This window comes from Amblyomma mixtum, chromosome 5 (genome assembly GCF_055824585.1).
Source record: "Amblyomma mixtum isolate Tamu chromosome 5, ASM5582458v1, whole genome shotgun sequence".
Classification (NCBI taxonomy): Eukaryota; Metazoa; Arthropoda; class Arachnida; order Ixodida; family Ixodidae; genus Amblyomma; species Amblyomma mixtum.
In genome coordinates this window covers 99,842,629-99,870,577 of record NC_143016.1, presented here as the reverse complement: position 1 = coordinate 99,870,577, position 27,949 = coordinate 99,842,629, and the positions used below count along the sequence as shown (strand labels likewise).

General features: G+C 50.9%; 1 protein-coding gene across 11 annotated transcripts in view; it reads left to right on the top strand.

Annotated features, from left to right (window-relative positions):
* LOC149343186 (uncharacterized) overlaps positions 1 to 27,949 on the top strand; it is a 229,454-nt gene that overhangs the window by 109,300 nt on the left and 92,205 nt on the right. For 9 of the 11 annotated variants that reach the window (XM_089545721.1, XM_089545724.1, XM_089545722.1 and 6 more), the window contains 4 exons: positions 12,040 to 12,240; positions 26,355 to 26,477; positions 26,936 to 27,043; positions 27,544 to 27,612. In XM_089545721.1, the coding sequence (XP_089401847.1) occupies positions 12,040 to 12,240; positions 26,355 to 26,477; positions 26,936 to 27,043; positions 27,544 to 27,612 (501 nt within the window). Of the gene's footprint in view, positions 1 to 12,039; positions 12,241 to 15,364; positions 15,991 to 26,354; positions 26,478 to 26,935; positions 27,044 to 27,543; positions 27,613 to 27,949 lie in introns of those variants that run through there. The other 2 variants (XM_089545727.1, XM_089545726.1) reach the window with 2 other exon arrangements.

The following is a 27,949-nucleotide window of genomic DNA, read 5'->3' as shown; positions in this document are numbered from 1 at the left end:
AGTGCCGGTGTCTGGTGGGCGCTGGTGTATTTTTCCCGATGGGCTTGCGCCCTGTGACGAAGTAACTCCCGCCATTGGGCTCGACATTGTTACACGCGTTTTCCCGCACCGGCAGCAATACGCGCAGGACAGTTTTTTTTTTCCCCCCGTAGACGTGTTCTGTCCGTCGTGGACGCATGTGACTGGCCAACCGTGCCCGACGAATCGCACCGAACCGTGCAGGACGACAGCATTGTTCCCCGTCGTGGCAGCGGGCACGTTCGCCCCTTTCTGCACTATAGCAGTCTTTTTGTCTTGTTCCGTGGGTTGTGTGCGCTTGCGTACCCCTTCGGCATTAGCATTGTTAATCCAGCGCGCGAAGCTTACGTGCTCCACCGCACGTGCACACGACAGATCGGCGTGTCCGAAGAGCTTGCAGGGTATACCGTGTGTAGTTACCGCAGGCAAAATTTTGTGGCGCAGGACTCATGCCGAGGAGTTAATTTTGCGACCCGGAGTTCAAATCAGAAGTGAGACGTGTTATTGTGTGCTTGACCACGCATTTTAAGTCTTTTCGCGGTCGCGTACGCGTACGCCGTGTCTTTTCCACTTTCTTTCTGACGTGTGTACTGTCGCGCAGAGTCGGCTGCACTGACTGCGCACGAGGCCACCTTCTACGCAAGAAAGCCCAACTGATCATGAGTGCTTCCCCTAAATGTATATTTTCGTCTTGTATATACGGCACAAGTCCCATGCGCGGTTGTATTTAGAGACAGCGGCATACACCTCTCGGTCTCTTGCGCAATTCGGACAAGCGCCTGCCCGCTGGTATACGAGACGGCGAAGCCGCGAACAAAAACAAACAAACGAAAAAAAAATGGGACGATACGCTACCAGCGTCTTAATGCCATGCACTGGTGGAAGTGCCGACTTTATGCAGTAAGCACTTTTGACATCATCATCACGTCACCGCGTGGTTGCGAGCTCATCTTCGTGCCGAGCCCATCACGAACTGTTTCGACGGGCATCGGTGTATACTTCAACTGCCGCGCGGACCAAGGCTCGATATTGCTCCCGGGAGTTGTAGTGTGCGTGCGTGGCGGGTGACTCTCACGATCGACTCTCGATCGCCAGACGCGGCGGTTGCCTTTTTTATTTATTTTTCTCCGCCTCCGGCTGGAAAACAATCGGTACCGCTCGCTCCTTGCACTATTCTGCGGGAAGCTTTGTAAATTACGCTCGCGTCTGGGCGCCCTCAGCTGGGCGTTGCGTCACCCGCAGATCCGCATGGCGGCACCTAACGTCGTTGCTGGCTCGTGTACTGTGCGTTGTTATACATGTACCGCTGCCTGTCTGCGTGCTCGTCGCGAACGCCAGTGTAATGATCCGAGGAGGGAAGCTCTCCAAGGCCGCGTCGGGGAGAGGGGAGCGCCCCGTATGTTATGAGCGTGACACGGTAGCTCGCCTCTCGCCTCTCCTCCGCCCTTTCCCTTGCTCTCGTCGGTGCCCACCCGCGTAGCACATCGCCTGGGCTCCGGTCCCCACGATGACGTGACTTCGTTCCGTCCGTTGCGCCATCGTTGTCCTTCAGCAGGCGAAGATGTCCGATTTCTTCCATTGGTTTAGTGTGGGGCAAGGACTGTGTATTCACTGAAGAGACTGTCTTAAGGTATCTGCACCGAACGTGCTTTTTCGTATAATACTCTTCTTTATGCCCTGTGTTAGGGACAACACCCGAAGCCTTCGAAAAAAAAAAAAAGCATCCCATCGCGCAAGCACGGGAACATCAAAACTTGCCGCTTTTTCTATGTGGCCAAGTGCGAATAGAAGTGAAACTGCAGCCAAGCTTTTATAGGCCAGAAAAGGCGAAAAAAAAATTAAGTACAGATACCACCGCCAGATAAGGAAGTACCGCCAGCCGATTTCGTGCTTCGACACAGTTTTTTGGGCGCAGATTCGTATGCTAGGCTACACTGCCGGTAGTACTGCACAGCTTCGGAGCATTGCGAGACACCTTCCCGAACCTAGGCAAAAGCGACTAGTGTTTGACCCCAGCGTTAGCCGGTTTATGTTCAGCGCTGTGAATGAGACAGAGCCGAAAATTGAGGTGACTATGTTTTCACGCACGTGTTGTAACACGCAAAGGAAAATCAAACGCGTCGTTGACATTATGCAATGACTACCAAGCGATAGCTGCTGACACAGCACTAAATACACGTATATTTGCGGCTGGACTGCATGCAAATTAGACCCGGGCGATTCCGGTTAACGAAGAGAGATGAATAACAAAGCGAAGCAACGAAAAGTTCAAATTGAAGGGAAGTCGAAAACAAACGTATGATGACCGGGGGTGCAACGACTGTCCATTCGCCACCATACACTATAAAAAAAAAAGGTAGTTGAGGTTACTGCATTTTGGCGTAGCAACAACCGTCACATATATGACTACCTAGGTAGTAGGTAGTGACTGTGCGTAGGAACTGCAAGGTAGTAACATTTACTACCTGTTGTTCAGTTGAAAATGTCGTCTTTCTGTCCTTTGAGCCCCTAGAATTCTATGTGTGTAATGTAGAGAATTGCCTAGTGAATAAATATGAATTAACCCATTACGCTATCACGTCGTACCCTTAACACGGAGCTTAAGTGTCTCCTGTAATTTTGTGTTGTTGTTTTGAGTCGTGATAAGCTACTGTAATGAGCGCATTTATTCTGTATTGCGTAGCTGAAAGCGCCATGCCTCCAGCGATCGTCCGGGTTGATTGATGGCTGTATTTTTTGTTGCGAGAGCAACACTACGCGAGTCGCGAGCCATTTCGCGGAGCTGACGAAAGGCCATATTGCGCATGCGCGAGGAGCAGTGACGTCACACGGCGCACAGCTGGCGCGCCGCCGCTGCGCGGGTCACTCGGAGGTGCCGCCGCCTTGCTCGCCAGTTGCGCATGCGCAGTAGCGGCGCATAGCTAGCGTGCCGGGGCCGCCGCAGCCGCGCGTTCTCCATCGCCTCTCTCTCTCTCCTCGTTGCTTTCGCAATCCTCCAGGTTTAACCAGAGCTAAACCACTGCCAATTTTTTTTTTCCATTTGTTCCACGCCTCTAGTTTTCCACTGTAAAGAGAAACACATTATTAGGCTGCACAACGTAAAGTGTCTGGTTCACCTCCGCGTGGCAAAAGAAAAAAAAAAGTTGTGCGTCACCCACACACAAAGCGCTGCGACAAGTTCTTCTTCATTTGAACTTCCCGCTCTCTTAGTGACGCCGGCGCGCCGGGCGTCGTCCTGTGTGTGCTGCGTCAGCTGCACCTGGGCCAACGTTTCTAGATTAAGACAGTTGGGAAACTTCGCCGGCGAGCCAGGGAGCCGAGCGGCCCCTCGCGATCGCCGTCTACGCGGTGGCGCTGCGGTCGCTTTAGGATGACCGCGTCGTCTGCTACTCCCAGTTCAACGTTTTTAGATAATATAATCAACATAAACTACGATGAGGCAATCGGTACGTCATGTTTCTCTAAACCGCGGAAAGAAGGGCTTCCAATTTTTTCCGATATTTACAGCCAAAAGCTCAACCTCGAGCATCCTTACCTCACGTACCCCAGACGTAGAGCGCAATGGGCGCAATGCAATGAGCCAATGGGCGCCGCGGCGGTGAAGAGAAATCGTGGCCTCTGAGATCAAGCGCGATGTTAAAGTACCGATGCTTGAGGTGGTCACGGAGACCATAGAAAACAAACGCGGTACTCCCACCACCCAAGAGATGGCGCTCGCATCTCTTTGAGATGAAATCGGCGACAGAAAGGGGCCGCATACCCGGACAGAGTTTTCCAACTGTCTTTATCTAGAAACGTTGACCTGGGCACAGTGACCCGAGACTTGACGCGATTACAAAAGGCGTGTATTTACTTTTCCTTATTTTTAAGCCTTTGGCTGTCAGCGTATTCGCCTGCATCTGTGGGCGGAGACTGATAATAGTATTTTATGATGCTGTGCACTCTGCGAAGACATGCTTAGGGCCTTTGTTAAGTTCGCGCCTGGGGTGAATGACGCCGAGGCTTTTTCCTTCCTTATTTGTGCGCGCATTGTCCGAGCCGATGCCTGGCTCGGTTTACGCAGTAGCGTTATCCGGTCCCCACGAATTTCTCGCATTTCACGATCAATTAAGCGGGTTAACATGTTGCGGCTGCTTTCACCTCAAGATCGGCTGGACTTGTACCTCGATTACCATCCTGTCTACGGGAATCTCAGTGCACGTGAAATTAATTATCCATCCTGCTTACAGAAAGAAAGAAAAGCAGCTAGGAGCTCCATTTTTTAAGCGGATGCGCATGCGCTCTATCAGCGAACACGATGAAATCGTGTGCGTCACTCGCGCCGCGTTACGCATCGTTATCCTGGCAGCCAACACCCCCCTCCCTCTCCCCTTTCTCTCCTCTCTGTGCTCTGACCGCGTTCGTTGGCACAGCGGCACGCACACACACACACACACACACAACACTCACTATAGCGGTCGACGCGGAAGCATGTTAGTTTGCCAGCAACGACGAAAACATGTTGGTCGCCGCGGGGAATTCCCACGGTAGCGCGCGGTTTTTATTTATTTTTCTTTTCTGCGTCCCCGCGGAACTTTTTCTTCGGCGCGTTTTCTAGTTTCCCCTTTTGTTGTTGTTGTTTAGTCGCCCTTTTCGGCAACCATTACCCGAGTGCGGCCGCTTCCGATTTTGGTTTCGGCCTTGTTGACAGATGTGCGTGCCTCTCCGCTTTCGCGCATTCCCGCCCCCGTTTGCTTACCGCGTATGCGCTGCACGCTTCACCGGCGTCCGCGCTTCGCTTCCTGTACGGACCGATGCTGAGAGGCGGGCGGCGGTTTATTAATAGCGCGCACCTTGCGTCTTTCGCAAGAATTCGTCCTCGCGTGCCGCGCCTTTTGATTGCTTGGGGGGGTGTAGAAGAACGCTCCCCGCAGATTTGCTCCCGTTTGTCGTTGTCTTCCCCCCTGGTGGCGTTTAACGGAGTCATTTTTCTCCCTCCATCACGGCGAGCTTGCTTACTGCCTGGAAAACAATAACATGCGCATGGTATTGGTCGAACCGCTCCCATATGGGGAGTTCTCTGTGGGCATTATTAAGGCGAAAGCCTTTAGTCGTTCATACTGTCGTCTGCTAACAAAGCGTGTCACACGAGTTTAACTCGGGAACTAAAAAAAAAAGAAAGCTAGTGGTTGCTTCAGGTGGAAGAGGAAAAAATGAACCTAGAAGCCAAGTTTGATGGCTGCAGATTAGTTATAGGCAAAAATGTCGCAAAAATTAGTTATAGCAAAAATAGGCAAAAATGTCGAAATTGTGTCGAAATAGCGCGGACGTCGATATAGCCAAGGGAACGGTGTGACGTCACGTCCGCCGGAAGTCTTCGCGACATAGTGAAAATTCTCACGGAATGGTAGGAAAAACGTGGGATTTGTGTCAAATTAGATGGGAAAATGTGTAATTAGGCGCAATGAACACTTAAGATTACCGAAAGATGTATAATTTGGGTATCGATATAGCGACGGGAACGGTGTGACGTCACGTCCACCGGAAGTCGTCACGGCATAGTGTCCTCGGCTTTCGCCTCTCAGCACTTTAGTTGCCAAAGTGTCCTCGCAATTTTTCTTACCTTGCACTCGATTTCGTACTTATAAAACTAGGTAATTAACCTTGTTAAGTATGTATGTGCAGTCGTTGTCACACTCTAAAGTGAAAGAGGGGAAAAGGGAGTAAGTCACTCCCTTTTTACTCCCGCAGAGGTGTAATTCGCATTTAGAGTGCACGGCGAGCCACGTCTTATTTTCCTGCGTGAAACTTGAGTAACTACTAGCAAACCGATTGCCATGGAGGATGTTAAGACGAACACATTGCATTCTTAAATGACGTTGAAGTGCGTACTGTGTTTCGCGTGTATTTATGTTCTTGAAGCGAAACGAATGCTTTTTGACTAATTAACGTTTTAGAAATATTTCCTGCTTTTGCACCATAAAGCCCAATCATCCTCCTCATCAGCCCGACTAGCGCCATAGCAGGAGAAATGCCTCTCCTGTTCATTTGCTGTGATCCTTATCAACCTTCCATGATGAATAACACCATTTAATAGAACTCAATACAACTCATCGCATGTACTGCCTGAATCTAGCCGTGAAGGGAGAACGCGGGCTCTTTTCGCTGGGATTTATGTAACCTCGTGCATGCGTACCGTCTTCTCTCTCTCTCATCTAGCCGACCTCGCGCTGTAAGATTGAAACCGATAAGTTAGGATTAGCTATAGCGATCACTTTCGCCATTTACCCTTCAGGTGCCGTCGATCCTGCCGCTCGGGACCTATACGGTTTATAGATTATACTTTTCGCCTCTGTGCATTTAAGCGGGTGTATATATGTGTGTCTGCGCGTTTGAGGGCAAGCCGGCCTGGAGGACAGGCGAAACGCACTTACCGATCAAGTTGGGGTTCGCAGACCGACTCGCTTAGATCTTTTTTATTTTTTTTACTCCGCAAGGCCGCCTTTTATGTGGCTGCGACGCAGGTTCTCGATCAGAGTGTATTCTCTTATAAGCGCTGAAAATTTTGTCCATACATAATAACGCAGCGACCGGCATCCCCTTCCTTTCTCTTAGAGTATGTTCGGAAGGATGACCGTCGTGATCCTCATTTTAGGGGCAGCTCGCTTATAACCCATGGCGCGCTGAACAGAGGTCGCCTCGTGCTGTGTGGCTTTGTCCTGAGCTCTTTTTCAGCAGACCCCAGACTCGGGTTAGCAAATGCTCAACGGGGAACTCATTGAGCAAACGAACCCTCCGTGCGTGTCATAAAACTTTTCCCGATTTAAGTGTTCCGTCAGCGAACCCCCGACTGGCCGGAAGCCAGCACCGGTGTACGCTCAGGGCGGGCGGGATCGAGGGTCCGTTGCGTCTTGCTCCGTCGTGCTTTGCCAGGGAGTGAAGCTCCGCCTAGGACGTGATGTCATGGCTTGGTAGGAACTTTTTTTTTTTTTTCGGAAACGCAGCAGTGCTCGAATCATCCGCGTTTGGGAGTAAATAGAGTGCCTAGAGTTTGTCTCCCGAACGACTCTTTGTTGCCGGGTGGACGCATCAAGGGGCTGCAGCTGCGAACAGTCGGTACATACACTCTAAAACAGAAAGGAGAAGGAAGGGAGTAAAGTTGTCCTCTATCGCACAGAGTTAGAGGGCAGCTTACTCTCTTTTTTACTCCCATATAGGTGTATTCGTGTTTAGAGTGTGGAGGGATCCACACGCAACGCACTCGTTGGCGGCACCGGCGTCACGCCCGCGCCCCCCCCCCCCCCTCCCCCCTGCCAGCGGAGAAAGGAGCCGCGCGCTCGCATTTTACGTTCCGTTCCGAGAACTGGGCGTCTTGTCTCCCTCCTACCCTCCTCGATGCGTGGCCTTGGAAGAAACCGAGACTCGAAGTGGGTGCCAAAGATGAGCCCTCGTTGGTGGTGCAACCTCGCCTCCACCACTTGTGTGTGTTGACTTTGTGCCAGCGGACATCCCGGCCTTCGAAGCCAGCTCGCGGTGGGAGCTAGACAATGGTGTCTGCCGCGCTCTTCGAGTGGTACCACCGACCCGCGCCGTTTGTTTTCCCGCTTATTTCCTCTTGGTTGTTTTTATTTTAGCCTCTCCGCGCGCATATCGCGGTGTCGTTCTCGTCATTGCTTCGCCAGCGCCGTGCGGTCTGTGCCACCACGGTGCGCGCGTTCTTCTCTCGTCTTCTTCCGTAGCCACCTTTCTCGCGGTTGTTATCTCTCGTGGCATGCTTTTACCGACCACGCTTCCGCCACTTTATGCGTGGACGATTATTTCTTTGTCTCTCCGTTTCTTTTTTCTTTTTTTTTTTCATTGTGGCTTTTGTACGTACATGCCAAGAAAGGATCTCCGTTACCGTTGGTTTCCGTTTTTATGCTATACTGCACCACAACCTGTCTGCTTTCAACGTGTGGCATGAATCACGTCTGCATGTGCCAATTCGGCTGCATCGTGCCGTGCTTCTTTTCGCGTTGGTCGGATTCGGCCAAGCGCCTCTTTGTGGCCATCGGATTTGGTTTTGGTCATTTTGTTGTCTCTTATCACGTCGCATGCTAAACTGTTCTGTAGCGGCGCCGTTGCTGGTAACCGTGGAGCTTCGTAGCTGAAACTTTAATCGTTTTTTTTTGTTGTTGTTGTTGGTGGTGTTTTACTTCATCAGCGATGGACCCGCGAAGCTGTCTTCTCCTCGGACTTGTAAGACACTGAGGGAAAGCCAACTTGCCAGTTCGCGGGCTTCGCGTACGTGTCAGTCATCTGTGTCGCCCTTAGTGGTGATACTCCTTTTCTCTCCTTCCCCTTTCCTCAAACTTTTCTGTTCCTTAGGGGGATTAGTCAGCGGCAGAGGTTTCGAATCCCGCTCATCGAACTCGCTATGCATGCCCGGAGAGGTCGCTCGGGAAGAGCAGCCTTGGTCGCACAAGCCCCGCCGGTGGCAACACCTGCCATCGCAGGGCAGTGGCGCATCGCTTAACCGCTGCACCACTGCGCCAGGAGGGGTATCAGCACTCCCAGGAATCTACGAATGTAAAGTCTAGAATGAGCAATTCCGCACATATTGGCGTTAATTAACCAATTACGCTATTGCGTCATACCCTGAAGTCGGTGCCTAAGTGTCCCCTCCAACATTTTATGCGTAGCATATTGCAATCACTCAGTTCAGCCCTTGGGCGCGGCCGGGCAGCCACCAAACCACGTGACGTGACGTCACGACAGCCGGAGGAAAAACCGTAGGTAAAGATGATGGCGATTCTTGGTGACAATTGCAAACACAGTAAACAGGAAAAGAAAAGGAAAAAAATAAGAAAAAAAAACAGGAAAGAAAAAAAAACGGCTGAGCATGGTGGCGGTTGCCGCCGCCCCGTTTCAAAGGGGGCACTCCTATCCGTCCGTCCGTCCGTCCGTCCGTCCGTCCCGTCACGTCACGGAGGAAAAGCTGCTGAGAAAATCGAGTGCCGCCAAGCAATACCTCGCGCAAAAAGACCGCGCAATATGCAACGCATTCTTGGCTTAACCAAGCTAAGCCTGGACATCTTTTTGTTGATTGCGAGAGAGTTTTCTCGAGTACGCACTCCTTCGTTCACTAAATGACCGCTGCTTGCTTTCTCACCATGTAAGGTGCAAGGCTATGTAGAAGCATTCATAGGTACTAATCTGTCTTGCACATGCCTAGAGGCAACTGCTGCCTAATAATGCCCTTTAGGAGACTGCGTCCAGCGTCGTTTCTCACACTGCGAGGCAGCCGCGGAGAAGGTGCCGGAATTCCCGCTCCCTTTTCTGGTCTCATACACTGGCGTTGCACAACGTGTCCGCATATACGCGCACACTTGCGAAGTCGCGGCGCTTTGTGCGAAAGCGTGCCGCAACTTTGTACTCGGAAGGGCCGTTCTTCCCTGTGAAGCCCTCATTTTGGGGCCGCTCGCTTTATGACGCATGTTCCGCGCATGTATTATTTATGGCGCGCTGTGTCCCGGTTACCGCCGTTATTGCGTCGTATACATTCACGTGTGTAAAGAGCGCGTCTCGTCACTCGGTAGTGCGGTTTTAGTGCGCTAGGCAATTAGGCGCATGTCTAATTGGGGGGGGGGGGGGGGGGGGGGAGAAGGATAAGAAGCTGCTGGTCGACTTTCCCAGACAGCCGGACGCCGATCGACCGCACTCATGTGCAGGGAATGCAGCTGACAACGCGGCAGCCTCTTTTCATGAGACAACTTGTGATTGAGACATTTGTCGACCCCCCCCCCCCCCCCCCCCCTCTTCTTCGTCCCGCCATCTTGCGCTGCGTTGTCGCGGTCTCGCGTGACCTGGCTACTGCGTGTGCACGGTTCGCTCTATGAGCTGCGGGTTGGGACACCTTCTGTGTGGGAAGGCGCGTCAAGTGCGCGCTGGACTGCATTTAATGCTGGGTGGCATTTAAGGCACCGTGCATTCCCCGCTGTCGGTGTATGTTTCCTAGGAGTGTCGCTTGCTGTAGACGGATCCAACTCAAGAACGAAGCGGGTTTTCCCCGTCAGAGGACCGACCCTCTTCCAGCCAATGGCGACGGCTGATTCTCGTGAACCTGTTATAGCACAGCAATGCTGGGAGTGGTATGACGAAAGAGAATAGCCCCCTTCCTCCATGGTCAAGGATAATTCCCTCCCTGGGTTGTCAAGCCCCTCCCTGTGTTGTCACGTTCGCAGGTTTGTGAGAATCGGCCGACGCCATTGGCTGGAAGGGCAGCCCTTTGTTAGGGAAAAGCCGCCTTGTTCTTGAATTGTGTCCGACTATGGCGAAAACGGCATCGTGCGGCGACAGTGCGTCGCGAAGACGAGACCGTGTTCCTACACTGCGCGCCAATTTGCTTTACTTCCGCTTTTCGCGCATTTCGAGGCTGCGGCATGCACGTATTGCAAACGAATTCAAGATGTATCGGAATTGGGGTTGTTGTCGGCGTTACCTCTGAAGCAATGGCATATCGTACCCACGGTGGGGAATTGGCCAGAGTTTGGTGCTGCTTTGATGAAGACGACGTTGGCGTTGGAAGGAAGGGTCGCCACGGATCTTGCTATGCTACTGCGCGCACAGGGTCGTTCTGTGTGACCAACGTGAAATAAATATATATCTGCTGGATCAGTGCACACGATATTTTATGCGGGTTCACAGTCGTGAACTGCGCACTATTCACCGCGATGCCGGAAATGCCGTCGGCCAAAAGCCCGCGCGAAGACGACGACGTTGCCGCGAAAAGCGCCTCATTCGAGCGAGCCGGGTTTCGAGCTCCTGGCGCCCCGATGTCCGGTCGAGGTCCCAAGGTAAACAACGCCTACGCGGCCTCGCGTCGATGAGGCGTTGAGCGCCGCGTGTGTTTAGCCCTGTGGCATGCGCGCGAGCGACCGCCTTTCGTGACAGGCAGTGAACTAACCTCTGGTCCGAGGTGTGTGAGACAATTTCGAGGCCACTTTGGTGTTTACTTGTTTTCTCTTTTCTTTCATTCTTCCTTTTTTTTTTTTGCGGCGCCCTACGTTTCTTGCACTCACAGTCCAGTCCCTTCCGCGGTCGTGCTGCACAACGGGATTCAACCAGTGCACGAAGATAGTTGGTCTTATAGGGCTTTCATTCGAACGGTATCCGTCTGCGAAGGAATTCTCTCAGCTAGCCGGGAGCGTTCAGGGCTTCTTGTCTATTTTCTTTCTCATAATTAACTTTAAGAAATAAATAAAAGGTGGGGGGAGGGGGGGAGGGGTATTGTAGACCAATGTAATCGTTTGTCGGACTAGGAATCATGTGTGCAGGCGATAACGTTTGGCTCGGAAACCATATTTCAGCCAATCGTATTTCCGCCAAACGTACTCATTGCTATTCTTTACGAAAGCGTTGGGAACGTTGGTTCGTGATCGGAAGCTGAAGCAGAGAAAGAAGTGTGCGTTGTAACGCTAAGCAGTCTGCGAATTGGCGCGGTGTCAGGAGCTGGCATTCCTGGGAACTTGTTGTCGAAAGAACAAAACGGATCCCGCCTGGTACTTTACGTCATTTTATATGGTCGCATAGGCGCACAAACCGGACAATCGTGCCCGCTTGCCCGGTGTATTCCTTTGTTTTGTTGGTTAATACGTGCCTTTTATGGTGCAAAACCCCGCCAACTCTTCGCATTCTTCGGATGGATGTCCGTTATCGGTTTAGCCCCAATGGAGAGATGTCCCGGAAGTAGAAATTGCCTCTGAGTTGTGGGAATCCAACCAGAGATCCTGCATAGCTTGGGAGCCGGGTTGCGGCGTCTCGAGCCACGCTGTCTTGCGCGGCGCACGCACTCTTGTTGGTAATCAATTCAGATCAGGCGTAAAACATTCCTCTTGTGTCTCCTGACCCTAGGCAGCTCGCCTGATGAATGCTTCTCGCGAGATGTCTGTATACGCTGGGCGTGTAGAATCCCTTTGGCAGGTATGCCAGTAAGACGGCGCGAGTGTTTTGTTGAGTGATTGTTTTTAAAGCACCCTCCCTTTCTCTCTCTCTCTGACGCAGTTTGCGGAGAAGCGGAAGCGGCTCAAGCAGCGTCGCTCGGCCCAGCACCAGAACAAGGCGGGCGACGACAACGGCGGTGTGGCTGGCAGCTCCTCCTCCCCCTCCTCCGCCCCGTGTCTGACGCCTGGCGCCGGCCCCCAGTCGCCGTCGTCTGCCGACGGGGAGCGCAGCAGTCGCGACAACAGCTTCGCATCATGCACGGTATACGCCCCATCGAGCTCTGCTATCGCTGTTGCGTCCCTTCCTCTGAGCCATACATACGAAAACTACGGTGGGACGACGAGAAAAGAATTGAAAATATATCCCTGCCCGTCGTGCTATCCATATGAATGCAATGGTGTAAAGACCAAAAAAAAATTGAAATGGTATGCTTCCTGCCTGTAGGGTCGGAATCGATTTGAAGGTGGCCACTTTATAGGCTTGAGACGTACGTACCCGGAATGAGGTGCTCTACGCCGAAGTCAGTTTTCCACGAAGACCAGACAAAATACACGAACCGAGCTGGCGCCTCGGTATACTCATATTCTGCACCACCACTTGTATTGAAAAGCAGGTGACCGCCACATCAGGAAAAATTTACTGGTGTCGGCTGGCTGACGCGAAGCCGGTGACCTTCGTATTGATCACGGTGTATAATGCATGACATTACGACCCCGGACGCTTGTGTAACCTTTTCGCTGATCAGCGATCGGCCGGACTGCATTAGCTTTTTTCGGAACCCAGTCGCCGTTTTCTCGAATCTCGTATATGGCTGTGCATCGCTTTTACCTTGGCCTCCTTGTCTCCCATTCAGTTTTCCAACATTCCGGGCCTTCTGTTTTCTCTTGCGCATTTTAGCCATCTGCACTTCGTCTATGGCGAGTGGCACAATTCTGGATCAGCTTTTCAGGCGCCTGTAGGAGTGTGAATTAAACAAGTTCAATCAGCCAATGCGGCACCAGCGTGTCAGAATCTCTGAGTCCCCCGTTGAAGCCGAAGCAGTAATGTTGTGCGGTCTTGGAGGTTCCTTGTCCGAAGGCTACCTGCATTCACAGCGCATGTGGCTCTCGTGGCCTCTACGTTGAACACGTGAAAACGTTATCGTTATCATTCGCCTTTCCACACTCACACACACACGCACGCACGCGCAGAAAAAGCTGCAGTAGACACCTCTAACGGCCTTCGATTGTGAGTGGCTTGGTTATATTTGTAGTGCTGTCTTCGTTGTATACTTAGGTGCTGCCCCGGCGGCTGGGCGCTTTCCTTTGTAGGTGTTGTACCAGACGGTGCCTTTGCGCAAGAGCGGTGTCGAAGTCTGCCCACCGGAAAAGTATATTCTTTCCCAGGTGACGTGTACCTGGCGGAAGCACTTTAGGCGCTTCCGTAGGGAGCTAACCGAAGTGTCGGGCGTCTAAAAGTGCCGCCTCTGTTGTAAGGCGCATGAGTCAGCGCCGTCGCGTCCGCGTTAACGCACATGGGGTTTGGGTATGGAGAAAATTCTTGTGAATGTTTCGAAGACTGCAGTTTAGTATAACCGCTAGCTATACGAGTCTCGTCTTCCTGAACACAACGGAATTCGCTGCTCCGCTGCCTTTGATTTTCTTTCGTTTTGTTTCAGTGGTGCTGAATATCGTATACCCGAGAAAGAAGCAAAACACTTCGGGCGCAATAGGCCGGCTAGAATGCAGCCGCGGTGGCCACATTTCGATGGAGTTTGCATGCAAAAACTCCCGGGTACTGAGCTTTCATTGCATGTTAAAGAACACTAGGTCGATAATGATCGTTGTTTCGATAATAATAAGCCCTCCACTGACACGTGCCTCATGACCTACTGTGTAGCTTTCATACGTAAAAATTGGTCACTCATTCGATCAATCAGTAACTCAATCAGTCAATAAGGCCATGTGCTGTCCGTGGCTTATAGCTATAGCTCTTCGGTCCTTGACCGCATGGTTGTTCATCCCAGTGGTGTTACCTTGGGAGGACGGTGTTGGTCAGATGTTTAGGGGGAACCCCCAAGGTGGAGTAGATTTTTAATAAGGGAGTAAATTACTCACAGTCATCCACCCAAGCCTAGCCATACGACTACAAAGGAAAGCTGTACAGCTTGCACGGAAACTTCGTAGTTAAAGAAAATTTCGTCGTGGTCCGGGGTTCGAACCCGGGACCACCGCTTCACAGGAGCAGTCGCACTACCAATTGAGCTAACCGGGATGGTTAGCACCGTCATTTAGGACGGTGCTGTGCAGGCACGGCGTTTGTTGTACGCGTCATTCACGCCCCGTGCAGCTTTCTTAATTATACCTCTCGGCTGCTGCTCGGACGCGCTGGAGGAGGTGCAGGCAGGAGGAAGTCGTTGACGTCCTGCCGTCGAGAGGGTGTTCACTCGGTGCCGCCTGCCCGCTTATATATCGGCGCTGAAAATCAAAGACAGGGCCAAGAAGGAAAAGACGCAGAAGTCGATGACATCCGGCGGCGACGCGAACTCTGTGTATGCGCGCGCACTGTCGCCTCCTCAGTGCGCTTAGCGAGGCAGCTGGTGAGGCAGAAGCGCGAACGAGTGCAACGACCGACGACCAAGCCAGCCGCGTCGACGGCTTCCCTTGAAAAACTCCGCGCGCGTCTTCGACGGAGGAAGGCGAACAGCTGGCCGAGTCCTTCGCTCGGGTCTTCGGGCTGCTGTCCGCCTCGGAGATTCGGAGCGGATGCAGGGCCGCTCCGCTGCCGAGGAGGAGCGGTGAGGATGGGGAGCTCGGAAAAATTGGGCGGCGCGGTGTTGGGTGACGACGCTTCGTGCGCTGCGCACCCGATAGGCTTCCTTCCCCTCCCTCTTCGGAGCCCGTGGTCCTGAGACTCCCTCTCCTCCACCTCTGCGACCCCCGAGCAGCGCCGACCAAAATAGCGCCCCACGGGTCGGCTCTCCGAGAATATAACGGGTCCTTAGGAAAGCCCGAGAGAGAGAGAGAGCAAGGGAGACGGGCCCGGGGCGGAGGGTTCCCGTAAGGTGACGCCGTGATGGCACTGCGGCAAGGGAAAGAGGGAGGAAAGGGGGGAGGGCTCCGGGGGACCCGCACACACGCACAGACGCACTTTACGACGACGCATTGGCGGCAGTAAGACTGTAGGCCGTTGAGACAGAGAGATAGACGTTGGGCTCTTTCCGACGACCAGCCAGCCAGCAAGCTCGCTTGGTTGTGGACTCGCGGCACAAACACACTCGGGTCCTCGATCATCATTTTGCGACGCACTCGGCCGTCTCGCCGTCGTCTCCTTTGTCCTTTCTTTGTGGCGGTCGCCTCCGTGTTGTTCGATGGACGTCGTGCTTATGAGACCCGTGTCCGGCCCCTCCTCCTCTGAGTGTGCTTCGTGTACTGGGGACTTTTTCGCGTCGCCATTGCTGCTGCGTCTCTCCGATGGCGATGCATTCGGTCCGGTGAAAACGTGAGAACCCGTGCACGCACGGGGTCCTCCAGAAATGGGCCCCACTTCGCGGCTGGCTGGTGGCTGACGTTATATATCTCTCTCTCACTCACGCCGCCTCTTACGAGGGACGACGGCGATGAAAACCTTAAACGCGGCGACGACGAAAACGACGAGGAAACTGTGTGTGTCCTCCCTCCCTTCTCGGTGTTATTCCTTCTCCGTTTTTGCTTCTCCTCTTTGAGCCGCGTCCCTTTTCGGAGCTTTTGCCTTTGTTTTTGTGCCCCTTGTTCGTGCGTGCGTCTGACACAGTGGTGCGTCGGAACGTTCCTCGAAAGCGAAACGAAACAGTGAAGCGCGGCCTCAACCCACCCCGCGAGTGCGAGAAGTGGTCGTCGAGTTGCGTGTACTACGCGTTATCGTGTGTGTGCGTGCGTGTGTTTGTGTGACCCTCCTCTTACGCCGAAAGGGCACTTTCTTCGGAGGGGCTCTGCGATGCAACGTGCATGGGCGACGGATGACGGGCGCAGTTGATGGACGGCTGTCCCCCGGGTATGTGCTCCGTAGCTGCGGAAAGAATGTGTCGTGGCGGCGTGGGTCGTGTATACCATGCACTGCACTCGCCTACGCGTCATTCCTGCAGCGGTTGTGTGTGTGTGTACGCGGGCGCATTTAGGTTTTTTTTTCTCTCCCCCGCCCTCTTTATTCCCGCCCGCACTTCCCCGTTCTCCCCTACTGCGCATAATATCGTCGGGAAGGGGAGATTTCACCTGAACTGGGCGCGTGACTGGATGAGCACGCTGCCAACTTACGCAAACGGCTGGGCCGCCCGCTGTCGGTGCGCTTTTTATTTGTTTGTTTGTTTCTTGAGAGTGGACGTGTTTCCGAAGTCCACGGTCACTCATTTGGGGAAGGAGGGTGGGGGCGGGGACGCAGTTACGTTTTCGTTGTAGCATGGGTAATATTGCCAGCTTCGCCAGTTCTTGTAAGTTTGATTTATGTGGTTTAACATCCCAAAGCGACTCGGGCTATGAGAGACGTCGTAGTGAAGAACTCCGGATAATTTCGACCACCTGGGGTTCCTTAACGTGCGGTGATATCGCACAGTACACGGGCCTCTAGCATTTCGCCTCCATCGAAATGCGAGCTCCGCGGCCGGGATGGAACCCGCGTCTTTCGGGTCAGCAGCCGAGAGCCATAACCACTGAGCCACTGCGGCGGACGCTTATAAGTTTGGTAATTCTGGTCGAGATAGAGAGACATGGCACTGCGTGTCTTAAGAGACCCCGAATCCCCGGAGACCTTGCCATGCCCGTTTCCATGTGCGGAAAGCATCGCGTGCGCTTCGGCTTCCGCCGTCGCTATACTTTGTTAATGGTCTGACAACAACAGTAGACGACAGATAGCAGGTCGTGTATAAACCCTTTAGACTTCCCGTGTTCACTCTGGTCCTCTTCGCATGCATTTGCCGTTAAAGACTCCAGCAGTTTTGTTTAGAAACTGCGTTGCCTTTAATGTCACGTTATTATGAGAGAGGGCGGTGCTGGGCCGCAAGCTCAAGGCTGTGCGAATGCGAATCGAATGTTTGGTTTTTATTCCATTCGTATTCGAACCGCTTTCATATTTTTCTTTTTATTCAGGATGTCCTTAAATCTTCGCTTAGACTGACTATTGGTATACTTGCTGAGGTTATGAGACCCCATTTGTTTTTCTTGGTGAAGCTGACCGTCTTCGAAGCTTTAGCTTGTGATCTGCGTTTTGTGGTGCTGTTGTGTTAACGCGCTAATGAACGACTTTCCTTGCTGCGTCAGCGCATGGTTAGTCGTACTTTCCGCATGGGTGTTATTAAGATCGACGTCAACAAGTCTCGCCGGGTGGCAGACCCAACAGTGTTGTCCGCTTTGTTGTAAATTGTTGTTCTTATATGATAACAAAAGGTTAGCTTCTGTTCGTCCACTCTTAACTCTAGTGCGTACCTTACAAAGCACGGAATCTCGAGATTCCGGGCTTTGTAAGGTACGCACTAGTTTCTCTTGGATTTATTCCCCCGCAGAATGAAGTGTGCGTGTTGGGGGCAGATGCGCCTGCGGATTTGCGAGCCTCTCGGTCGCGCCGACCACATGCGCGCTGTGGCGGAATGTGCTGCTGCAGCCCTGAGCGTTGCCGATTCGAACTTGGCAGGCAGCGGGGAGGGAGTCGAGCCTTCACGCTGCCTTCGCCTGCGCGCGCTCCACCGCGATTGCGTCGGGCGGACTGCCAGAGAGGATGAGGTAGGATAGGGAGGACCCGATGCTCTGAATGGATGGCCCGAGGAAGGGAGCATGGCAGCGCACTGTGCACGCTTCCAGTCTGCTCAGAGCTATGGGGTATACATGGCGTGTGATCGCTGGGTGCACCACATAATTGTTTTCTGTGTTGGGATCCCATGATGTTTGGCTGCGCATTCTTAATGTCTTGTTCATAAGAAAATCTGATGGCGGCGTTGTAGGCATCGGCGTTGTGAGCGAAAAATCACGGGCACGACTCTGGCAGGCGTCCCCAGAGAGCAACCTAGGAGGCACGTACGTGAGCCACCTATCACGGCGTCATCACAACAAGGTTGCACAAGGTTCACCGCTGGGAGCACCTGCCATCGCAGGGCATTGGCGCATCGCTTAACCGCTGCACCCCTGCTCCAGGAGGGGTTATGAGGACTCCAAGGGATCTATGAATGTAGAGAATGACCTGCGTATATGGGAATCAACCCACTACGCTATCGCGCCATACACTGAAGGTGGAGCTTAAGCGTCCCTTCCAGCTTTTGACCTCAGAAGTTTGAGTTCGCGTTGGTAGCATAGGCTCGGCATGTGTATACGGCGGCGAAGAAAGCGTCTACAAATTCATTTTTGTCTCTCAGATTTTTTTTTTTTTTGGCATTGCCTGAGGTAAGCTTCGAATGGCATGCCAGTGTTCGTTATTCCCGTGGATTTCGCGCGCCCCTTTGAGAAATCCTGGCTTTTCGTACGTGCAGTATATTGTCTGGTCTGTCTCTGTGTGGCGCGCTCTGTCGTGACTGCGTGCGCTGGCCGCGTGTCGTCTGCGTGCGCTCTGTCGCCACCGTCGTTACTTTTCCGCTGCTCGTAGCTGAGCGTCGCCTTGTTGCTCGCTGGACTGCTATGTGCACACGACGCAAGCTAGGTGGCCGCCAGATGTCCACAACAGTTTAGCCAGCATATCGTGGCGACGCCCATGTTTGGAAAGTTGATTAATTTCCGTTCACACCGATCGTGGAGACGTGTGGCCTGTGTGGCTGGCTGGTGCAGCCAGCTCGGTTTTTATTTGTAAGCTGGCAGTTCTATGCGTGTCTGTTATCACGACCTTTTATTTAGGCCGCGATCTGCGCAGATAATAGAGCGGTCACACATCTACCCGCGTCGAACTCTGCGGACGCGTGCGTCGTCCCACTGTCGGTATTCTCCGGAGCGTAGCTTTTTTTGCGTCGCTCGCTGGAAGGCTGTTTGTGACCTGTCGCGAGCGTTGGGAAAGTGGTCCTGTGAGGGACCCGTGTTCGCCAGTGCGAGCCCTCCCAATTGGCTCGACGCCAGCGTGGACGCTTCCATTCGCCAACAGTCATCTCGCACGCGGGTAATTAAGGCGCTCTGGACTGCAGCTGAGACGGAAACAGGCGCGGTACACTTGTGCTGGTTGTATTTCTTTTCGTAAAGGTATACAGTGTATGCACTGATGCTCGGCTGCGTTGCACCGCTGCGACTGCTTGCTGTGGCGTCCGCGTTGCAGACAACCTGGTGCGCCGTCATCCTGCTTTATTTGTTTTTGTCGCACTTGGGCTGCCTCTTGGGACACAGCCGCGGCAAGTTGCGTGTAGTTAACAAACGCCGTTCGGGAAGCTCAGCTGCGCTGTTTGTGACCTAGAAAGGGGAGCAGTGAGGAAAACCCACGTAAAGGGGGGGAGGGGGGGGGGGGGGGGTAGTGTGGTCGGAGACGTCGAAGGGGAAAGCCGCAACTCGTCCAGAAGAAGAGGTCGTCGATTTAACATCGCGTCCGCGCTGCGCGCTTGATTATAGGTGAAATTCGTTTCGAGACCCCGCTGATTATACAGTATGTAGTATAGGTTTGTGGTTTATGGGGGTTTAACTTCCCAAAATGAGTCAGGCTATGAAGGGCAGCGTAGTGAAAGTCTCCGGAAATTTCGACCACCTGGGGTTGTTTAACGTACGCTGATATTGCTCAGTACGCGGGCCTCTAGAATTTATATGACAGTATAGATCATGTCTGATGGGCATTCCCGTCAGGCTAGATCTGCAGCAATTTGAATTACTAAATATAATGCGCCTCCTTCCACGCACACTGCACAATTACAGTCACTGTATAGGATATGGCATCATGGACGTCTGCATACAAGTTCGTCTATGCTCGCAGAATCGTTCTGAACGCCCGACAGGCGCCTTTCAACGACTTGTTGTGAGTGGTTATTTATTGGTAATAAAAAATATAAATTGAAGGAACAGTTGTTGCTAGCCGCGACATCTGCCATCGAAACCTTAAGCACCTGAGCTGTGTCTAGCGGAAATAAGGGGGAGCGATAGAAGAAAGAATAGGGGTAGGGCGGCATTATACACTATGTACAAATACAGGATATTAAAATAAAAATAAATGTAGGATGCTGCTCCGCGCAAGGTTGTTGAGAGTACGTCAATGGCCTCCTAAAAACTCATTTAATAAGGCGGGATTGTAGTGATCCGGCTGACTGCCCCATTCGGTGGCAGACTTTCGGTGCACACGGATATGGCGGCTAATCTGCGAGGCTGGTCCGACCTTCACACGTAATGAGAAGACCCCGATCAGATGGCGTCGCTCACAGCTTAGACCGGGACGAAAAATGTTCTCGTTTCCAGCCGGATTATTGATCTGGCAACCATTGAATCCCAGCAGGAATGACACTCTATTTCCAGCTGGAAAATGTCATTTCCAGCTGCATTATTGAGCCGGCAATCGTGTCCTGCCGGAACGGAAGTGCTAACGTCGCTGTGGCTGGAAAAGTGTGGGACCCGTGACGACAGCCTATCGAGTCTCCGTTTTCATGTGGGAGCGCGGGCTGGCTTATTGACTTCGCGTCGTGACTTGCTGTAGCCCTTACACTTGCATAGAGAGTTTGTTGCGAGTTCATGAATTCGATTGACTTTTTGTAAAGGAAGCTTCAGAACAGTTCCAGAGAGTCGTTAGCGCTCCCGTAAAACCAAGTGGTGATGACGTCAATGTGGCGCCGTATTCTCTGACGTCATGTTGCTGCTTTCGTTTCGTTGGTGGCTGGAGTAATAGCCTGTAGCTTACGCCTCCGTGATCCGTCGCGGAAAGATCGCGTCGCCTTCTACGATGCGCTCTCGCCTGAAGAGACTGTCGGCCACTCGTCGCTGATGCCGCGGGGAGCGTTTGCGTCACGGATTCAGCCCGCGCCGACGTGGTCTTAAATCCTTGCTTTTTGTATTTTCTCCGTGACCGTTGCTGCGCTTGGCGATTCGAAAGGCACGGGCAAAAGAGGAAATGGATATTTCAGAGCCCGCTTCTCGTGACGTCAGCAGCTGCGCCCCGGGTGGTGTGACTGGTGGTGTTTATTCAGGAAATAAGAAACGTAGGAAGAGTTGCCGCTGCGACTGCGTTGCTCGTGGATGGCACTCGAACAGTGACCGGTGTGTGAAGGGGAGAACAGGGAAGCTGTTTGTGTAGACTGTGTACAAAGATGAAAAAAAAAACAAAAAAACTCAATGGCGCTCTATCGGGCGGCGCGACGCATACGCTTGAGCAGTCGCTGTTACGGTAGTTCTCATTCACATTCGTAGATCCCTGGTAGTCATACCACTCCTGGCGCTCATCCCGGACAACCTCTCGCGACCAATAATTAGTTTAACTGCCGCCTGCCACGGTGGGCCATTCGTTCACAACCTGGTGGGCAGAGCTTCACAACTGTGGCTTCACCTGCGAAGGCTTCACATTCTCCGCGACACGTACCCTCTAATGCTCACGCATTAATATGCACCAAACGACGCTTGTGTCTGTAGTCGGATGCAACTCGGGAATGAAGCGGCAAATGCCCCTCAGGGCAGGCCTTCCAGCCAATGGCCGATTCTTGTGGTGTCGCGGTTAATCCGCAAGAGGCGATAATTCACGGTGACACGCCGCGCGATGGGGTCCTGCAGGGAGCCGCCGAAACGCTGTCGCTCAGTTTATGGGCTTGCCGAAAATCTCGCCCATAGCCTGGAAGCAACTCCCGAGAGTAGCAGAAGGCTTTCCTGGCACGTAACTTCCGATCTAGCTAGTGCTGTTTTGCGAGCGAAGTTCGCAGTTTCAACGGAGAAGCAGTGAAAACCTGGTAGGAGTAGTGCAACAAGAAGGGATGTTGTGGCGTATGTCTGACTTCTTCCTATAGTCGCAGCACCACAAAATGTAGTTTAAGGTCGTTGCGCTCTGCCCCAGAAATTATGTCAAAGAGGGACTTTCATCATCGTTTCCGTGAATCCTTACGCTCTTTAGTCATAAAAGCTGGGTACTAGCGTAGTTATGTACTTTATAACGCGTGGTGACTGGACGTTTAAGCGGGGGCAACCGAGCTTCACTGAGAACGCGCCGCTCTGTCGCCAAGTCTCGATCGTCGCATCGTGCGGGTGTACCAGCGGCAGCGGAATCCGCGACGGGCGTCGCCATCGTACTTCGCGTCGCAAACATCGCTTCATGCGGTTGCCGCTTAATCTCAGGTCACACAGGTTGATCCCAAGATTACCGGGGATCAACCGCGGATTATCCGCGACGTCGCGAAAACAGGTCGACTGCGTTGCCTGTAGGGTCTCTTGTCGAGGCACATTTTCCGCTTCGTTCTTGAGTTGTGCCCTAGCGCAACCGTTTGTTCAAGTGCTGGCCCTCTCAAATGTCACAACTCATGAGGATACTGGTAAAGTGAACTGATATTGTGGTTCACTTTGATAATACAGGTCAGCTTTTAGTTTCTTTAGCTATAGCTGCCGTCTTGCATGTGTTCTGTGCTGTCCTGCTTTTATCAGCACATAATTAGCGTGGCTGTATACACGTGTCCGCCAGCTATAATAGTCACTTACTCATCGTGAAATACATCCGTTCGAAAAATACGATGATGACGAACAAGCACAAAACCGACACGGCTAGCGCTTAGTGCACCGCCTTTTTTTTTACGACAGGCAATCCGTGTGTTTGTGGAAGGCAGAGGCAGATCACATCGGGGGAAGTCCACAATCTGATAAGGATTTTGCCGCAGGACTCGCCTATCGTGTTCTGTATTTCCTCGCGATGTGGTCATGTTTCATTAAAACGGTCGCTATATATACTCCCGTTGTTTCGTATTTTTCACGTTTGTTTATGTTTTTAACGCTGTATATGCGTGTAGAGTTCGTATACACCTGTTTACCGGTTGATATGCTGGCCGTAGGGGTCGTTCTGACGCCACCGAGGCCTTTTCCGCGCCGGTCGGGAGCGCGCGGTTTGTCGCACCGGTCCGAAGAGAGATGGCGTCGCGGCCGGCTGGCGCTGACGACACAGTCGCGTAGACGATGACGTCAGAGGAGGCCACGCATGCAGCGGATGACGTCAGCCAAGCAGCCGCTTGCTTCCTAGCGTGCCCGTCGCCGGTGGAGATGGGCCTCGCGTATCCATGCTCGTATCTGCCTGCGCACCCTTCCGTGTTGGAGGGCCTCGCCCGCGACGGCCGTGAGACTTGACTCAATGCTACTCGGGCATCGCCTGAACGGAATCGCCTCAGTATCTTCGAGACAAGGTTAAAGGGTAGAGTTGTGCTAGTTGGCGGCTTTGCTAAGACTGGTAGTCGTGGGCCAGAAGTAGACGAAATGTGAGCTCGCGGGGAAAAAAGAAAGAATATTTTTATGTTGCCTCGCTACCCGATGAGCTGGTATTGATTCCAGCATAAAAAGAATGCTTCTAAGATTCTAAGACATCTATAGTTCGCCTCTCTTGGCAAAAAAAAATCCTCGAGGCCATATTTTGTGAAATTATGGCTATGTCTGTGCGTCGTAACTAGCTTTAATAGACTCGGACTCTAAACTGCTTGATGTTTGGCTCTGCTGAGGTCTCTCGCAGGCACAGTGTGACCCTGAGAAACATAAACTGTCATCCCATTTTTAAGCCCCTATTCAGCCCTTGAAAGCTTTCGAAGTCAGTGATTCAGGAAAGCAGATGCTGATTTGAACAGCAAATGTTGACCATGCATGTATTGCTCATTTTTATTTATTTATTTTTTTCATTTGAATAAATGATTTATGGGTACAGTAAACGTTCGGAAATGCACGTCCACATTGTAGAAAACTCCACTTCCGTCGTTGTCATTTGTCCTCAGTTCTGTTTGGTTCAGGTGTTCGCAGAAGAGCGTATTAACCTATCTGTGATGTTTGAAAATTTTGAAGATCACAGTTCCATGGTTATGGTGCACCCGAATGCTCCTCCATGATGGCGATTTTCAAATGGGGCAGATGCTATCCAAAACTGCCAGGAAACTTTCGGTATCACACTATCTGGACGATTGGGGCAGGAAACCAAATTCAAAGTTCTCAAGTGGGCTCTGAAAATTCCAGAAGCTCCAGCAGTCTGAATGTTAAAGACAGCAATAAAGTTCTGCGTTGAGGACAATGTTGCCTGTATATGAGGAAGCATTAAGGAAAAACCGGCAACAGACAGACTGGCAGTGAGGGTTGGTGTTTTTTTTTTTCCTTTTCTTTGTGCTAGCAGGCACCTGTTGCTGGGTTGGCAGCAGGGAGCAGAGGGAGCACATTACGTATATTTTCCTGTTGTGCAGTGTGGCAGAAATGAAGTCGCAGAGAATATTGTAAACTTTGATGAAAAAGCAGAAGGAAGTGCAGCAGGTGTTGTTAATTAGCATGTGTTTGCCTGCTTATCTCCCCTTTTGGTGCTGTTCACACCAGCACCTAAAACCACTGCGCGAGAGTTAAATTTTTTTGTATACTTCACTGCATTACTTACGTGTACTGCAAAGAAGCTAGCGCTTGTTTTGATAACAATAAAATATGCTGCAGCTGTTGTATAAGTAGGGGTGGGACTTTTTGATTTTAACCGAGGTCAGTGCTCTCAGCGTGCAAGACATAGCTAGTTGGCTGTTGAGTACTAGTTGCACTCGGTTAAAGTTGAAAGTCAACTAAGTATGAAAGCCACAGGAGTAATATGATGGTGTTTTTGTTGGGAGGGGCTGAAAGTAATTTTGTGTACCGATTGGGAGGGACTCGGTTCCTTCCTTGAATACACGTCTGGCGTGAGGTATTGCTCCGCTAGCATACTCTGCAGACCCGGAAACACCACTCCTCACCACCTGCTAGCTAACTGAGCACAGTTATCAACTGCATGTAGGACACTGACATGAAACCGTGCATGGACATCACAAAAAAATGTCATTGGCACCCCAACAATTGAGCTGAAGTTCCATTGCTGCAATTAACATGCAGACCATGTGGTGCCCATCCCTCTCGCTCAACCTAGCGCGACAGTCCAGCAATAAGATGTCTACCTACTTCTTAGAAGTAAACTTTCTTTCCGTTTTTATCTGCCAGCTATCTCGTTTAACTTGTGTTTAGTTTTTAATGGTCATAGTGATTCCTTCTGCAAGCGCAGCTCCATGTACTACTTTTTGTACATTACAGCTATTGGTAAATAAACTGGTCATGCAGACAACAACGGCAGCTTTTGACCGTGCAGGATTACAACATTAAATTACCGAAAAAATCAGTAACTCATTTCACGGAAATAATAATTATCTAAAAAACTGAAACGTGTTTTGAAATAAACGCCTGAAAAGGTCCGCTGAATTTTCTAAAAATACAATTTGAAAAGTCAAACCTCTGTTGTAATCAAAGCAGTGGTAATCAAAATTTCCTGATATACTTTCTAGGAGCAGTGCTAGTTAAATTGAGCCTGAAATTCAGAAAGGAAATGTTCACATTTTTTTTTTTTTGTTCATTTTAAATGCTTTACATAATTGTGCCTTTTTCTATCTATTAGCTATTCACACAGCTCTGAAGTTAGGAGTCCACCCATTTAAGGCCCATTTGTCGTACACACCTGGAACTAGAAATATGAGCCTGCAATTAAAACTTTGTATTAATTTATGGTAGTTTTCATACAATCAAATCCCTTCTTTCAACCCTTGCATTCATTGAATGCACAACAAAATTGAGTAAGCTGTTTTAGGCACTTCTAGTTTTTCTTGGGTCAGTGCTGCTGGTACCGAAAATAGTCACCTAAGGCCACTACTTCCCGAGGAAAACATTCGAGGACAAAAAAAAATTGTGTGAAAAATGAGCCTGAGGTCTTTGCAAGGCAATTATATGTTACGAAAATGTTCCTTGCTTACAGTGCTTCTTTCATTGTCTGTGTCCGTACAGCCTCTTTCTTTCTTTACTTTGTCTTTTTCATGCTATTTCGTTGAATACATTAGACTGGAGTCACTCTTTGTGTATCCATCGTAGATGGGAAGATGTCAGGGCAGACATGCAGAGTGGTCCAGGTGTAAACTGTATTTCCTTGAGCAGTTTGGTATTCCTGCATTTTTATCATGAAAGCATGATTTAGCATAGTCAATGGCTGTCTGTATCCATCGTAGATGGGAAGATGTCAGGGCAGACATGCAGAGTGGTCCAGGTGTAAACTGTATTTCCTTGAGCAGTTTGGTATTCCTGCATTTTTATCATGAAAGCATGATTTAGCATAGTCAATGGCTGTCTGTGCTGTCTTCATATTAGCAAATATTAGCAAACGAAGTCTCCACTCATCTTAATTTCAGTGTGAGTTTTGAAGTGTGCCATTTCGGGTCATGGATTGCTGCAGAGAGTTGTTGTTAACCAGGCCTTGCATACTTTCTTTTTTATCCCCAGAGCCCATCTTCCGTTCCCCTTCCATCGTCAAGTCAAAGTTCCAGCCTCGGCAGCCGGCTTTCTGCAGACACCAGCCATTCCAGCATGGCTTCCGCAGCATCTCCAGACCGTGTGTCCAGAAAGGTTTGCACATTCTTGGCATTTTTTTAACATGCTTTGAGTGCATAAGTAACCAGACGTATTGTCGCACTCTGCAGACTGGCGTAAAGCAAGTGATATTACTGCAAATGGTGCGATAAAATATTTGAGAATGGTACAGGTGCTTCAACGCAAAAGTTTTCATTTAGTAAGCCGCCTAGCTTGTCTTTTGTTCAGTGCATATAATACTTCTCTGGCCGTCCAGGAGAGCTGTGCAGTCTAAAGATGAGTTGCAGCAGTGGGTGACGGTTGTTTCGAGTTTCAAGAAACACTGAATTCCAGGTTAAATGCACAGCTTATGTCTTCAGTTTTGATATTTACCTTTTCATGCTATTAGCAACTGTTAACAGTAGTCACTCTAGAGTTTGTAGCCCCGGACATTCTCACTTCACCTCAGGTTCGCTAAAGTGACCGTGAACTTACCACACGTTTTCTTCCAACAGACGTCTACAGGGAACCTGAGTGGGAAGGTGAACAACGGCTTGGACTCCAGCTCAAACATTAGCTTCTCGAGTATAGAGGCCTGCGCGTCACCTGAGCTACTCAAGAAGGTTTGTGGAATGGATAACTGCTGGATTTGACTCTGTCGACTGCTGTGAGAGGAGGAAATGTGTGTTGTCACAGTTGATGCTAGAAGATCATTTAGTAAGCACTAGTCAAAAAAGGTGTCACAGCTCAGGCTGTTTCAACTTGGTACAATTCCAATAAATGCGACCGCAGCATCACATTTAGTGCTTGGTGGCTGTGTAGTGTAGTCGCTTGTTTGTAAGCAAAAATTGTAGCGTTTTGCATCTTTAAAAAAATGTTTTTGTCAATCTCTTCCTTCATAGTTTCTAGCTTGATGCGATTGGACGGTGAACGTTTGGCTGCCTGTGTGTATGGGGCAGTAAGCTTTATTGTGGTGTCACTCTGAGTGACACTGTTGCTAGAAAAAGGCTGCAGCAAATTTTTGTTTTAAGACTTCTTGATGTCATGCATCTTTTAGCTTTTTGTTGGTGTTCACTCTATCTTCTTGCAGTATGTGAGCTCTGTATCTAATTTCTCTCTCTAGGAATCGGAGCGTTCGCCTGCACATGGGGATACTTCTTTCAATGAAACACTCAGCAGGTACAAGAAGAAGGTGAGCAATCGCTGCTCTGATTTGCTGTATCCTTTTTCGCCGACATTCTATCTTTTGTTTTCATTATCTGGTGTTGCTTGCATTCTTCAACGTAAACCAACATCGGGGACACCCTATGGCACTCTGTCAAAATTACGTTATGGAGAACAATTGTTAAAATGCTGTTCATGACAAGTTGACAAATTGCTATCACTGCTCAGTGCAATCTCAAGAAACTCTGGTGCCCAATGTTAAGCCTGAGGTCGTAGTTTCGAAAAACCTTTTTGTTTTGTTTTTATTTCAGACAATTTAAAAGCCCCAGCAGGTACAAACTCTAACAGACTGGTGGCCGCTCAAG